At 48.6% G+C, this 16255-nt stretch overlaps 1 protein-coding gene across 1 annotated transcript in view; it reads left to right on the forward strand.

Moving 5' to 3' along the window:
* Window positions 1-2873: 2873 nt before the first annotated feature.
* Window positions 2874-16255, forward strand: part of OLFM2 (olfactomedin 2) — a 62260-nt gene continuing 48878 nt past the window's right edge. Inside the window, exon 1 of the mRNA XM_065874041.1 lies at window positions 2874-3068. Within this exon, the coding sequence (XP_065730113.1) occupies window positions 2982-3068 (87 nt within the window). The 5' untranslated portion in view covers window positions 2874-2981. The remainder of the gene's footprint in view (window positions 3069-16255) is intronic.

The raw sequence follows: 16255 nt of genomic DNA on the forward strand, positions 1-16255 counted from the left end.
AATTCCATTACCTCCGGATTTTTCTTTCAGTTATGTGAGCTAATAGGTATTCTTTTTTTGTTTAAGACAGTTCAAGTTGCCTTTCTGCTACTTGCTATCAAAGGAGCCCTGAATAATATATGGAGGGGTCAGCAAGAGCAAATGTATGGGTAGACATGAATGGCCTAGATTCCTTTACTCATTAAATTCTTCTTGATCACCTTCTCCATGTCGGGCCCTGTGCAGAGTATGGGAAAACAAAGGCCTGGACTGTTTCGTCCTCTGGCTGGACACATAGAGGGGTCACAGGTGAGTAAAGCCAATGGCTGCCCAAGCATTGATTAAGAAAACCCAACGGCCAGCTGGCGAGAGGTGGCAGGGATCCACTGCCCTTCTCCCCTGCCTCTGCACGTTGTGGAGAGCAGACTGCGCAGTACCAGACCCCAAGCCACCTGGTCCGTCAGTTTGGTTGTACAAGGTCCTTGAGAAGCTGATCTCTCTTCTGTGACGGTGCACAAGGCAGACATCATGCTCATCGTAGCACTGACCATGGTGCTGATCTTGAAGCTGACGACTGTACAACTGGGACACCGAGTATGACCCTGACCACAGTACAACACGATAATAATTCTGACCATAGCCTGGCCAGGTCACTGTCCAAAGCTAGGTCAGAACACTGACCACAGCATGACCAGGACAGTGATTGTGACTCTGAGCCACACACAGCCGGGAAGCTGACCACCACACTGACCACAGCACAGTCAAGAATGACCAGTGGAGACCACAGTACTGACCACAATGCTGAGCACAGTAGAACCGGGATGCTGAGGGCAGTGCAGATCACGGTTTAATAGAACATCGACTACAGCATGATCAGGCCACTGGCAGTGCCACTGACCACAGCTGTGCTTATGTCTACAGCACTGAATGTATTGGCCAGGGTCTAATCAGAAAAACAAAGCTCATACCAGAGAGCTCAATAGCAAGAATTTAATATGGGGATTTAGTTACAGAGGAGTTAATTAAGCTTTAAGAGCAAATAGGGGGCGGTGAATCTACTCTAGAATAGCAAGCCACCACCTTCCAAGGTCTGAAGCAGCAAAGGGAGGAGGTGTTTACCAGAGTTACGGCCACCTGGCAGGAGCTGAATGAACCATGGCGGGGATCCTCAAAGGGGCTGAGACCACAGAGGCTGAGACAACAGCCACGGCCAGAGACACCCAAACTGGAGAGAGAGGGAGAAATACCCTGGCTTCTTTTTTCTCCGGTCCTCCAATCTCTCTCCAGGCTTCCCATTGCCTGAGCCCAGCCTGGGAAATGTAGTTTGTAGGGATCAAGGGAACCTGGGAAATGTAGTTTTCAGGGGCCATCTCTCCTGAAACAGAGCAGGGGAAGGGTGAGGAATGGACCTAAGGGCCTATTGACCCATGTCAACCACACAACACAGGCCATGGCTTGACCATACAATGACCTCCTCCATGACCAATCCCAAGGAGGACATTGTCCGTGTTTCTGAAACACAGCACTAACAAGGGCAAGGAAAGGGACAGGGACAAGCAGGGCCCTCCTACACCCGAGTTGACCACAGCCCACTCTTCGTCAAGAGCTCGTGGGTTCCAACAACCAATACCCCTCTCCTATCCCATGCCTAATGCAGGCTTGGCCTGAGGAGTCAGCAAAAGATCATCTCCCATCTGGGAAAAAGAGGGAGAGGGATGATGAGATGCTTTTCCTAGCTCAGATTCTGTTTTGTGTCCCACATCCCATGGCCAGTGTCCTCAACCCCACGTTCCACTGTAGTAATGCCCTCTGGGGATTGGGCGCTGGCTAGGTGCTCTATTCACTCATAAGTCACAGAAGTCCCCAACACCTCAAGAGGAAACAGGTCTCCTAAGAGAAGGAAAGCTCTTTGCCTGGGGTCACATGGCCAAGAAGTGACAGAACCAGGGTCGAGCCCAGGTCTTATTGGATAACAAGCTCTTTCTCCTTGCTTTGACAAAACCATAACTTATCTACAGGGCACACAGTAGGGTAAGAAAAATGCCAGGCTTCCCCACTCCCAATATTTTATGGCTGATTTCTCTATAACCTGACTTACTTGCTACCTCACCCAAAAAACCATAGAGGAACTTCGGTGAGGGAAGATGTCTGGGGAGACCGATGAGGGGGGACAGGCAGAGAAAGTCCGGAGGCTGGACGAGGACGCCCTTCGTATGCAAACAGCTTCGTGTGGAGGTGGCCTTAATATTTTGATTCTCTCAGGATCTGGTCTCTTGTCTTGGGCCATTGCAATGGGAAACAGAGACTGTCCCAGGTGTGATGGGGGAAGGAAGATGCCCACCAGCTGGCCATCCCCTTTGGCCTCGTCTAGAGATCTCCCGCCCCCTGTATCTGTCTCTCACTTTCTGTCTCCATCTCCGCCCCCGTCCCTGCAGTGATCCGTCCCTCGAAGCCCAATTTCACAGACTCTGCCTCAGTTTCTCTGTTGACTCCTGAGCTTTTTAAAGAGGAGGCCTCTCAATTTCTCTTCTTTGCTACCAGGCCTTCCTCCTACGCCCCCTGCCCCTTGATCCCTCTCCCAACCCCATTTATAACGTGGGAAATGTCCAGGGAGGGTGAAATTGACTACCACGTGAAGGAACCCCCTCACCGTCCCCATCTCCATGAGCCACCCCCAGATTGGCCCTGGGGTTCTGGGTCGCAATCCCAGCTACCCTCTCGGGTGCCGGCTTCCCCCCCCACCCCCCGCTTCGCCGACCCCAGACCCCGCTCCGTCGGCGCCCTAAGACGAGCTGGGGGCGGGGCGGGGGGCGGAGCCCGCAACAAAGACTCGGAGCGAGCGAGGGGCGGGGGTGGGGCGGAATCCCAGCCGCCCGCGAGGCCGGGGAGGCGGCGGCATTGGGTCGCCCGGCCCGGCGGGCGGGGTAGCGCCTGGTGGCGGTCCCCGTGCCGAGGCGTCGCTAGGGCGGGCGGGGGACGGGACGCCGGGCCGGGGGCACGTCATGTGGCCGCTCACGGTCCCGCCGCCGCCGCCGCCGACGCTGCCGCTGCCGCTGCTGCTGCTGCTGTGTTCAGGCCTCGCCGGACAGGTAGGGGCCCGGCAGGCAGGTGCGGGCGCAGAGGGCTCCAGAAGTGGCGGGGGCTCAGGGGGCCCCGCAGAAACGGGACTGGGGGCTCCATGAGCCCCCCGCGGCTGCGAGGGAGGGGGCGTCGCAGCGAGGGAGGGGCTGGGACGTCCACCCTGGCTTTGGGAATGGGAAGGGGAGCTTCAGATCCAGCCTCAGAGCTGAGATGGTTTGGGAGACAACCTGATCCCAGCTTTGGGGTTCTCAACCTCTCGGTGACCCGGAGCCCACACCCGCCATCTCGCTCGAGCTAAGTGGGGTTGTGGGGGGACTCCAGGGGGCCTTGTGTGTCGCTTATCCTTCACTTCCCCCATCATGGTAGGAGGTGCCTGGCTTTTATAGCCCCCCACTCCTTGCCCGCACCCCCAAGGTGGGCAAGGGGGCGGGACTCACGTGTGAGTGACTGACGGGGACGTGTGTGAAGTGCTGGAGGGTGCTGGGTAAATGTGTGTGCCTACGTCTCACAGCTGGGTGTGACTGAGAGTTTGCGTGTGTGGCTGTGCAGGTGTGCCCAACCGTGCATGACTTGGGGCATGATTGGGGGAGGGTGTTTGTACCTGAGGCAGAGTCTGTATGTGACAGTGGGAGGCTGTGACTTGGAGGGCCGATGTGGAAGGCTTGGGAGCCTGAGACCGGGAGTTGTGTATCTGTGTGTGACCGGCTGTGTGACAGCAAGTGAGGACTGTATTAATCCCAGCGGTATGTGGGCAGCTGTGGCTGTGTCTAAAGGACGGTGTGTGTCAGTGTCCCCATGACCCTGGCCCATCTGCCCGGGTGTTGTACAAAATGTGGGTGACCAGGTGTGTGGCTATGTGGGAGCTTTGGGTAACCATGTGTCATTCTGTGCCTAAGTCACTCTAAAAGCAGGTGTGCGGGGCAAGGGCTGTGTGTGCGAACGTGTACATCCGTGTGTGTGTGTTGGTGCCTTGCACACTACATGCTTTCACAGGAGCACGTCTCCCTCTCCATGGTACCTCATCTCTTGGGCAAGAGATGGGGGCTTTTCAAAATGCGGGGGTTGGTCCCAGCTTTCTAATGCTATTGGGAAACCTCCTTCCTCCTCCATCTTGGGGGTGGGAGCCCCCTAAGTTCTCCAAAATAATAAAATAATTATAATAACAGCTAACGTTTATTAAGTGCTTATTATATGCTGGGCACTGTTTCAAGCACACCGAATGAACTAAGACATCTAATCCTCTGAGAAGCTTACCTTCATTTTACAGATGGTGGGGGCTGAGGCACAGAAAAGTTAGGTCACTTGCTTAAGCTCAGACAGCTTGGGAGTGGCAGAGCTAGGGTTGAACCAAGGTAGTCCGGCTCCTTAGCCCACACATTTACCCTCTTGTTAAATAATCCACTCCATGGGTGTGAACAGTGCCTCTGTAAACACTCGGAGGGTTTCTAGGTAGAAACTCAGAGGAAAAACAGTCCTGGCACCTTCTCTTTCCTGGCCAAGAGAAGAATCAGAACCTTGTACCCACCCTGAGGGGGGCTATTGGGAGGGATGGAGATCAGACTCTAGATAGAAAGATTTCCAGGCTACAAGGAGACCTCGTGAGGTCCCCTCCCTCACTCCTCTGTTTCCCTATCTCAGGACCCACATACTGGCTGGGATGGGAAGTGTGCTCAGAGCCAAGCATCAGGCCACACATACTGGGTGCTCAACTGATAGGTGAGCCCCAAAGAAGTAAAGAGAGTCAGCTGAGCGAGAGAGACGAGAGACCAAAAGAGGTATACAATTGAGAGAATGGTGCATAAAAATGCACCAGGAGTGAAGTTGAACTGGGTCTCCAAGGAGGATCCTTGGAGCCACCACCTGGGGATTTTCCTCCACCCCTGCTGGCCCTTAGGAAACTCTAGATTTCCTGTTTGTTCGCCAAGATTGCCTAAGGGTGTGGGAGAGTGCAGTGAGAGGTGATGTTGGGTGACCCCAGAGGAGGGTGGGAGATGCTTGGGGGCAGGGCTAACATGAAGATGCATGAGATCCATACCAGGCTCTTTAGGGGGTGGGACTAAACTGGGTTCAGTGGAGGTGGGGCTAAATGGCCGGTGGGGCGGAGCTAAGCTGGGGTAATCAGTTGGGGTGAGGCTGGTAGGGTCGTGCCACCAAATACAGTGCCTCCAGGCGGCCGTGGGCACTACAGTGTTGTGTGCCCCAGCTTGCCCACCCAGCCTGGTGCCCCAGGGAAGGAAGAGGTCTGGAGAATGGATGCTCTGTCCCATCTCCGTCCCCTCCATCACTTCCCAGAACCCCCTCCTCGGTCCTTAATGGGCCCTGGTCTCCACCAGGAGTTCTTTCTAGAAATCATTCATTTGTCCATTCAATCAACAGATATGACGAAGCATTGGAGATATAGCATGGGCCAAGTCATCAAATCCCTGCCCTCCTGGAGCTGACCTTGTTGCAGGAGAGACAGACAAGAATCGAATAAATATATAATACAATGTCAACAGCTAAATCAATATATAATACAATGCAAGTGGCATGAAGAATAATAAACAGGGCAAAGGGGATTAAAGTGTGATGGTGGTGCAGTGGGGGGCTCTTTTAGCAGGTGTGGTAGAGGCGGTGTCTCTAAGAAGGTGGTATTTGAGGCGACACTTGAAGGAAGTGAGAGAAGGATGCCTTCTGTATTCAGGAGAAGAGAATTCAAAGCAGAAATAGCAAGTGCAAAGGCCCTGAAAGTGGGAACAAGCATGGTATGTTTGGGGAGCACCAGAGAGGCTGGTGTGGCTGGATAGGTGTGAGTGAAAGGGGAGTTGCGGGGAGATGAGGCCAGGGAAGCCAGGAGGGACCAACCAAGTGGGAACTTGTGGGCCGTGGACAGCAGTTTGGATTTGACCCTGAGAACAGGGGAGTAGGACCTGTCAGAGGAGTTGTCCATCCCTCCAGGGTCTGGAGCTACCAGAGAGCTTGACAGGTCCAAGGCTTACCATCTTACCTGTGGGAAACATGCTCCCTTCCTGACCACTGGGAAGTCCTCCTTAAGATCTAGCTACAGGGCTTCCCTGGTGGCACAGTGGTTGAGAATCCACCTGCCAATGCATGGGACACAGGTTCGAGCCCTGGTCCAGGAAGATCCCACATGCCGCGGAGCAACTAAGCCTGTGCGCCACATCTACTGAGCCTGCGCTCTGCAGCCCGTGAGCCACAACTACTGAGCTTGCGCACCACAACTACGTGCCTAGCACCCGTGCTCCGCAACAAGAGAAGCCACCGCAATGAGAAGCCCGTGCACTGCAACGAAGCCCCGCTCGCCACAACTAGAGAAAGCCCACGCTTAGCAACGAAGACCCAATGCAACCAAAAATAAATAAATAAAATAAATACATTTACAAAAAAAAAAAAAGATCTAGCTACATCTTTGGTACTATCTGGGTTTGGGGTCACCTCTTTCGTGGATGGGACAAGAGGAGTAGCTCAGTTTACAATGCATGCCTCAGGACCTTTGCACTTGCCATTTCCTCTGCCTGGGACACTGATCCCCCAGGTAACCACTCAACTTCCTCCCTCTCTTTCTGCTTAAATGTCACCTCCTCTGAGAGGCCATCAAAAATAACCTCCCACTGCCACTTTCTGAGCTCTTACTCTGTGTTATTTTTCTTCATAGGCTTTGTCACTACATTTCCAGGATTTGTTTCTTCACCTATTGTCTGTCTTCCCTTAGAGGGGCAGCTCATCAGGGTCCAGTGGTCTTTGTTGTATCATCAATGCCTACAGCAGAGCCTGGCACATAGTAGGTTCTCAACAAATATCTGTTGAATGAATGGATGAATCCCCCTCCTCCTCCCACAGAATCTCTTTCTTTCTCAAACTTGTGTCAAGGGAGGGTCGGGGGAACAACTCTCCCCTTGGGCTATCCCATACCCATTTCAAGTCAACCACAGCTCCTGGATCAGAGGCATCAGGAAAACCCATCTTCTTCATCTGTGCCTAAAATTCCACCATTGCAGGGCACCACTATTTGGGGTTAAGATGCTGTTTCCCGCAGGGTGTCTTTAGAAAATGTAAATGTCCCAGGTAGATGGAAGTAAAAGGAAATCTTGAGGACTCCCAGATAATAAGTGAACTGGACATTTTCTTCCTAAGGAATGGTGGTGTTGATGCTGAGCCGAAGATGAAGGAGCTGGGGCGACACCTAGTGGTAGAATGAGGTTTGTTCAGAGACTGTGTACGTCCCTGTGACTGGGGAAGACGTGTGGGCAGATGCCCCTGGGTATGTGTGTCAGCCAGGGTCCTGATCAGGGTGTGAAGCAAACGGGGCACTTGCCTTGGGTGCAAGATTGAAAGGAGTGCCAAAAGACTCAGAGACCAAGATAAATACTATTTTAATGCAATATTTTAAGAAACTCAAAATTAATGCAAAAAATCCATGATGAACAAAATATCAAAATTTAAATAAAGGCAGGATCCACCTCTGCTTTTGCATGACTCACTTCGCTGTAACTCTGGCCCTATAGGAGTGTGTCTGTAGTGTCCATGGGGGTGTGTGTGTGTGTGTTTAGGGACAGTGTACTTGGCGTTGGCCAAACTGGACACAGGGACATGTGTGTGCCATAATCATGTTTGTGGGTGTGTGGGCACAGTGACTGTGTGTCCATACAGGTTGACCATGTGGGCGTGTGTGGATTTCTCATAATCCCAGCAGTTGGTGTTGGCAATGACTCTGTGTCCCCAGAATTCAGTGTCAGTGCCTGGGAGGCTGTAACTTGCTCTTTTCATTTATTCATGCATTCACGTATTCATTTAGAAAGCATCCATTGTGAGCCTTCTGTGTTTTGAGCCTTATACTGGACACCAAGGCTGGGTGGCTGCTTGAGCTCTCAAGGACTGGGATGGAAGATTTAACTTCTCTAAAGTTGAGCCTGGCTGTGCTGGGGAGAAGGGAGTTGTGACAAGGGCAGGAGATTTTGTTCCCATTTTTCAGGAACTCTTGTCCAAGAACATTGACGTATCTTCACTCCCAGAGCGGAAGCCTGGTCTGTCTCACAACCTCGTCCATCCAGAGCTCAGCCACAAATCAAGGAGAAACCAGAGGAACAGAGAGGAGTCAGAATAGGTTCCATGAAGTCTGTGTGCAGAAACTGACTTGTGTTGCTTCTGGGAAACCCAGGAGGGTCTCAGTGCCTGTTAGCATCTAAGCCCTGCTTAACAGATGAGAAGACAGGGTGTCGCAGCGTGAGAAGAAAGAAACGAAGAGGCAAAGTCGGTTGAAGCGATTGAGTGAAATGGTAGATAGCTTCTTACCTTTTAGGTGCTGAGAGGATCCTGGTTGTTCCCAAGAAAAGTACACGGGGAGTACATGATGAGCCAGATTCTTTCTAGTCCTAATTTCTCTAGTAATTCCTATGTGAATGACACCGAGCGAGGTACTGGGGAAGGGGAGGGGTGCGACACAGCCCACTGTGGAATCGTTCTCAGGGCCAAGTAAGGGTGTGTGTGTGTGTGTGTGTGTGTTTAAATAAAAGCGTTTTTTAAATTGTGTCAAAATACACAGAATATAAAATTTACCGTCTTAAACATTTTTAAGTGTACAATTCAGTAGCATTAAGTACATTTGCATCGTGGTGCAAGCATCACCGCCAACCATCTCCAGAACTCTTTTCATCTTGCGAAACTGAAATTCTACCCACTAAACAACAACTCCCCATCCTCTACCCCCAGCCAGCCCCTGGCAATCTTCATTCTACTTTCTGTCTCTGTGAATTTGACTCCTCCAGGGACCTCACATGGGTGGAATCATGCAGTGTTTGTCTTTTTGGCTTATCTCGCTGAGGATAATGTCCTCTAGGTTCATCCGTGTTGTAGCAGGTGTCAGAATTTCCTTCCTTTTTAAGGCTGAATACGGTTTCATTGTATGGTTGGAACACATTCTGTTTATCCATTTATCCTTCAATAGACCTATAGGCTGCTTCCGCCTTCGGCTATTGTGAATAATGCTGCTATGAACATGAGTGTGCTAATATCTCTTCAAGACCTTGCTTCTAACTCTTGGGTGTATACCCAGAGGCGGGTCTTCTGGACTGTATGATAATAATGTGTTTAACTTCCCGAGGAATATGCATACCATTTTCCACAGTGGCTGGACCGTTTTCCGCGCCCACCGAAAGTGCACAAGGGTTCCATTTTCTCCACATCCTCCCTAACACTTGTTAGTATTTGACTTTTTGATCCTAGCTCATCCTAAGGGGTGTAAGGTGGTTCTTCATCGTGGCTTTGATTTGCATTTTATTAAGAGTTAGCGATGCCGAGATCTTTTCATGTGTTTATTGGCCATTTGTATATCTTCTTTGGAGAAATGTCTAGTCAGATCCTTTGTTCCTTCTCAAAACTGGGATGTTTGCTTTTTTGTTGTTTAAATAGAAGGTTTTAAAGCCAGGAATGAGACATGGTTGGATTTGTGTGAGGGACAGATCCTTTGACTGAAACTAGAGTAGGGACAGTAAAGGTGTGAAGACAATTATTTCAGGAGCTAACAAGACCTGAGGCAAGTTGGTGACAGCCAGAGGCATAGTAGGACTGATATTTGGGGGAGGACAGGGGGAATGTACCTCTCATTGTCTGGTGTCCAAGGTCCTCAGCCAGGACTACTGTCTCCTTTGGAATCTCCTCTTGGAATTCTGAAGCAGGCAGGAAAGCAGAGATGGCAAGAGAGAGAATTCCAGGGAGAATTCAACACCATTTCCAAACATTTGCTGTAACCAAGCAAAAAACGAAAAGCAGGCATAGGCTAGAAGATTAACACCATTTGTGTTCCAAGGGATGCAAAGCTGTGTATGTGCAGACGTAAATGCATGCCTTTCCTCTGTGTGAATGAAATACCGTGGAGACCAAGAAGGCAGAGTTGGTTGACAGAGACCACTTGGCTTCTTACAAAGGACAGTGAGTTTTGCTTGGTTTATGTTTTCTAGCTTTTCTACTGGAACTTCTAGCATTTTTACCTGCTGTACATCAAACAGAAATGACCCTTATGTTTTATACTTGATACCTTAATTCATATTTTTGAGTAAACTTCCTTCTTGACGTAAAGCATATCTACAAAGAAGTATGCAAATCATAAAGGTGCAGCTTGATAAATTGTCTTGAAGTGACATAATGTACTAGATCAAGAAACAGAACTTTGCAAGAATCCAGAAACCCCCTCATCCTCCTCCTAGTTGCCACCTGCCCCCTCAAGGGTAACAGCTAAGCTAATGTCTCTCATTATGCACTGGTTTGACCTGCTTTGTAACTTAATGAAGTCATTAAGCATGTAGTTTTTGGTGCCCAGCTTCTTTTGCTCCACATGTTTGTAAGATTCCTCCGTATTATTGTTTTGTGATTGATTCTTTGTTTTTGTTGCTTTATCGTGTTCCGTTGTGTGGATATATCGCTTGTGGTATATCCATTCTACTGTTTCTTGGCATTTGGGCTGGTGAAGTTTGTGGCTGAGACAAAATGCGCTGAAATAAACACTCTGACACGTATCTTTAGTGAATGCTTGTTCACACTTCTGTTTGGTATATATGTACAGTAGATTCTCTATTCGCGGTAATTATGTTCTAGAAAGAATTAGTGAATACTGAATTAGTGAATACTGAATCATTGTGGGGTTAGATTCTTGCAAGCTTCTGGTCATGACATTTTTGTCGACCAAACAATATGCAACCTCCTTTTATGAATGTTTCTGTTTAAAAACACCTTATTTCATATACATTGTTGATTCATTGGCAACAAACTCACTGCCAAAGGCACTATAACTCATGCTTGAGTGAAGCTTATTGACAAGTTGTATTTTCTCTGGAAGACACGTTACAGCTTTCTTGCGTGCGCCTAGAGCACTAGACAGAACCTAGCGCTGTGCATGGGGCCACTTAAAATAGCAAGATAACCAATAAAAAGCACGAGAATGTGAAAATTTTGGCACTAAGTAGACTGTGAAAAAGACACTCGATTACAGTTATGAGAGCTAAAACAAGAAAGCCAGAGCATGGCTGTGGTGGATCTCCATTGGGAACCTGTGTGTCAGTGACTCAATTTTTTGCTACCCTGTGAATGTCCATGAATCACCATAAAAGCCCCATGAGGATTGATTTGGGGGTTACAAATAAATTGTAGTGAGTAGGCGAGTTTGACAATATGGAACCCACAAATAGTGAGACTCAAGTGTATATACCGAGCGGTAGAATTGCTGAGTCATAGGGGAGGAATATATTGAACTTTAGGAGATAACTGCTGAACAGTCTTCGAAAGTTCCAAAGACTCTTCAAAGAGTTTACCAATTTACTCTCTCACTAGTAGTGTCTGGGCATTCGAGTTGCTCTACATCATCACCAACACTTGGTGTTGTCTTTCTGTTTCACTTTAGACATTCTGATGGGTGTTTAGTGGTATCACATTTTGTATTTAATTTACATTTCCTGATGACTAATAATATTTAAATACCTTTTCACATGCTTATTGACCACGTGAGTATCCCCTTTTGTGAAATGCCTGCTCAAGTCATTTGCCGATTTCTCTATTAGGTTGTCTGCCTTTTTCGTATTAATTTTTAAGAATATATGTTTTTATACATCCAAATTTTATATCTGTTTCTCTCTCTTTTACATAAATTAAAAATTAGGATATCAGTTATTTGTTGGACATAGGATTGCAAATATCTTCTCCTACTATGTAGCTTGTCTTTTCATTCTCTTAGTGATGTCTTTCTTAAATAGAATTTCTTAATTTGAATGTAGTTTAAATAATTGTTTTTCCTTCAGGGTTAGTGCTTGTTAGTGTCCTGTTTTAGAAATCTTTGCCTACCTCAGAGTAATGAAGATATTCTTCTATATTTACTTCTAAAAGATTTATTATCCCTCACATTTAGATGTAAAATCTACATGGAATTGATTTTTGTATGTGGCTTGAGGTAGGGATCAACATTTATTCTTTCCCCTTTGAATAGGGCCAAATGACCCAGGAACTGGGTCTGTCTGGGATAGATTCCTGGGGACTGGGAAAAGTTCCTTAGCATCTCTGTGCCACTATTTCCTCATTAAAAAAATTGGAATTTAATCCTATCTACTTCACAGTGGTATTCCGAGAGTTAAATGAGATATTACATGTACATTGTTGCAGATGGTGCCGAGCTCATGATAAGTACTCAATAAACCTTAGCAATTATTGTTATTGTTTCTGAGAGTTATGAACATTTTTCCTCCTGATAATTTTCAGGTCAGGGAAAAAAGATATAATTTATATACCATTAAATCCACCTGTTTAAGTGTGCTACTCAATGGCTTTTAGTAAATTTGCAGAGTTGTACAAACATCACCCCAATCCAGTTTTAGAACATTTCCATCACCCGCAAAAGATCCCTCATGCCGGGGGCTTCCCTGGTGGCGCAGTGGTTGAGAGTCCGCCTGCCGATGCAGGAGACACAGGTTCGTGCCCCGGTCCGGGAAGATCCCACGTACCGCGAAGCGGCTGGGCCCGTGAGCCATGGCCACTGAGCCTGCGCGTCCGGAGCCTGTGCTCCGCAACAGGAGAGGCCACAACAGTGAGAGGCCCGCGTACCGCAAAAAAAAAAAAAAAAAAAAGATCCCTCATGCCATCCCCATCCCCAGTTCCAGGCAATCACTAATCTAATTTCTGTCTCTATAGATTTGCTTTCTCTGGACATTTTGTGTAAACTACTCATACAAAGTGTGGCCTTTTGTGTCTGACTTCTTTCGCTTAGTGAAATATTTTTGAGGTTCATCCATGCTGTAGCATGTATCAGTAGTTCGTTCCTTTTTATTGTTGAAAGACATTCCATTGTCTGCATGTACCACAGTTTGTTTATCCATTCACCAGCTGATGAGCATTTGAATTGTTTCATTCCTTAGGAACAATGCTGTTATGAATATTCACATGCAAGTCTTTCCATGGACAAAGGCTTTCATCTCTCTTGGGTGGATGGAATTGTTGGGTCTTATGGTAAATTTCTGTTTAACATTTTAAGAAACTGCTAAATTGTTTCTTAAAGTAGTTGCAGCATTTTATGCTCCCACTAGAAAGCGGTTTAAGTTTCTCCACTTCATCACCGATACGTGGTACTGCCTGTCTTTTTGGGGTTTTTTTTTGCGGTACGCGGCTCTCTCACTGTTGTGGCCTCTCCCGTTGGGGAGCACAGGCTCCGCTCCGCGGCATGTGGGATCCTCCCGGACCAGGGCACGAACCCGCGTCCCCTGCATCGGCAGGCGGACTCTCAACCACTGCGCCACCAGGGAAGCCCTTGCCTTTTGATTGAGGTTGTGCTGGCGGGTGTCATGTGCTATTAGTTCTGTGAAACGCACAAGTGGAGATGTCCAAGAAGCAGATGGGCATAGGGGTTTGAGCTCTAGATGGAGATCTGGGCTGCAGAAATGCTTTTGGGAGCCTCAGCTGTAGATTCATTTAGTCAGTCAATAAACAATTTCTTGAGCACCTACTATGTGCCAGTCACTGTACTAAGCCCTAGGGATGAGGCTGTAAAAAACACAGACATGTAGGACTCCTTGCGGAACTGAAAGTCTAATGGAAGAGACAAACCATAAACAAATAAAAGTACAATATAATGTCACATGGTGATAAATGTTGTTCAAAAAAATAGAGCAGAGTAGGGGACGGGGGCAGAGGGGTTGCTGTTGTAGATGAGGTGGCCAGGGGATGTCTTTCAGGATACAATAGCCGGATCGCTCAGAGTCCAATCAGGGAAACAAACCAGTCTAGGTGTTTCAAAGAGAGGAAATTTAATATAGAGAATTGGTTAAGTGTGAGATGGAAGAGTTGAGAAGCCAAACTGATGGGATGATCAGGAATAAACCACAGCACAAAGCTACTGGAGGCACACGACAAAAGGGTAGTGTGATGAAGAAAAGTTTCTTGTGTGGGAGCTGGGATCATGGGATCATGGAGTAGGTATGGTCACTGTCAGAATACACACCCCCACCCTAAGCAGAAAGAAAGAGAAGAAATACCCTGGCCTCTCCCTTCCTCCCCACCCTCCAGTCTCCCTCCAGTGCCTCTCATTGGGTGAGACTAATAGGAAGCCAGTGTGCCAGGGAACCTGGGAAGTGTAGTTTTCTGGGAAGGGCAGGGCATTGCTCTGACTTGCACACTGATAGTGCAGAAATATAAATGAAGTAAAGGAACAATCCACATGTGTATCTGTGGTAATAGTGCTCTGGGTAGAGCAGACAGCAAGTGCAAAGGTCCTGAGGTGGGGGTGTGCCAAATGGAACCAAAACCCTACATGTGAGTGTGATGGATGGTCCAGGCACAGTATACAGAATGACAGTGGCTAGGGACCTAGGACAAAGCCGTGGGAGACATTTAGGGAGAAGGCAGGAGACAGTGATAGTGTGGCCTTGAAGTCAAGGGACAAATGACTTTCAAGAAGGAGGGAATGATTCATGAAGACTTACCTGTGAGAGTGACTAAATGAGGTCTTGTGTGAGGCTGTGGGACCAGCAAATCGTAAGGTCACTGGTGCCGTTAGTGAGAGGAGTTTTGGAAGCATACAGGAGGTGGGAGGTAAGGAAGCAGAGACAGCAAGTGCAGATGTGAGCGTAGACCACTCCTTGGAGGAGTTTGGCTGGGAGGAGGCAGGGCAGTTTCCTGCATCACCAATGGTGAGAGAGTGAGAGAGTATCATTGGGTTCCAGATTATCTAAACAGGAAGGGCTTGGAGCCCAGGGGTTTTGGGGTCTGAAATCAGACCCACCTAGGTCCAAATCCTGGGCTCCCATATATGTGCTGGGTCACCTTGAGCTGGTCCCCTCTCCTCTCTGAGCCTAGTTTCCTCTCTTGTAAATAGGGAAGTTGCTGTACTGTTCATGGGAGGTTGCATCCAGTACTCAGCAAGTGTGTTTGCAAAGTGTTCAGTACTCATAAATGCAAGCTGCAGTACAAGTAGGCAAGGAGAGATCTCATTTTTTAAAGCTCATTATCAGCTGCAAATAATTACAATGTCAGCTACTATTTATGAAACACCATGCTCCAGACACCTGGCAAAGTGCTTTACAAGCACCATCTCTCCCCAGTCTGCCCCAGTTCACTCTGCTGCAACCACACTGGCCTCGTTCCTGTTCCTTGAACACTTATCCTCCTGCCCCAGGGCCTTTGCACTTGCTTTTCTTGGTGCCTGGAACTCTTCCTTCAGATATCCAAATGGCTCCCTCCCTCACCTTCTTCAGGTCTCTGCTCAAATGTCACATTCCCCAACCACCTCGATTAAAGTTTTACTCCCCTACCTAGTCCATATGCCCCTTCCTCCCGATACCCTAGGTATTTTACTCCCCACCCCACCCCCATTTGTTGTCTGACTTATCCCATAGAATGTTCATCTCCACATAGGCAGGCATTTTTAAAAATAATTAATTAGTTAATTATTTTTTGGCTGCACTGGGTCTTTGTTGCGTGCAGGCTTTCTCTAGTTGCGGCGAGCAGGGGCTACTCTTTGTTGTGGTGCACCGACTTCTCATTGCGGTGGCCTCTCGTTGTGGAGCACGGGCTCTAGGTGCGTGGGCTTCAGTAGTTCTGGTGCAGGGGCTCAGCAATTGTGGCTCGCTGGCTCCAGAGCACGGGCTCAGTAGCTGCCACACTGGGGCTTAGTTGCTCCACGGCATGTGGGATCATCGCGGACCAGAGCTCCAACCTGTGTCCCCTGCATTGGCAGGCAGATTCCCAACCACTGTGCCACCAGGGAAGTCCCAGGCAGGCATTTTTAAAATCTGTTGTTTACAGTGCTTGGGACATAGTAGATGTTCAATAAAGCTTTCACTTGATTCTCAGGACACAGGAGCCATTTACACGTATTAGGTCCATGGGTCCTTAAACCACCCACTTTGCAGATGAGAAAACTGAGGCAGAGAGAGGTCATTGCTGGAAGTCCCATAGGGGCAGAACCTGCCTCTCCCTGCTGTTAAGCTAAAAAAAAAAAGGATACTTCAAGACCCCCACCATCCCTACCCCCATGTTCAGCGCTTCTCCCGAGGCGAGCCCTCGGTGAGCTGCCACGGCCCAGGGAAAGGCCTGAGTCATCGCCGCCTCGGCGGCGGCCGCGAACTGAGGGCGACTGCAGCGGCCGCGGCGGCAGCGCGAGGTGATGCGGGGACGCCACGAGGGGGCGTGAGTGCAGGGAAAACAGAGGAAATTAAACCAGCCG

Source organism: Phocoena phocoena, chromosome 3 (genome assembly GCF_963924675.1).
Source record: "Phocoena phocoena chromosome 3, mPhoPho1.1, whole genome shotgun sequence".
NCBI lineage: Eukaryota > Metazoa > Chordata > Mammalia > Artiodactyla > Phocoenidae > Phocoena > Phocoena phocoena.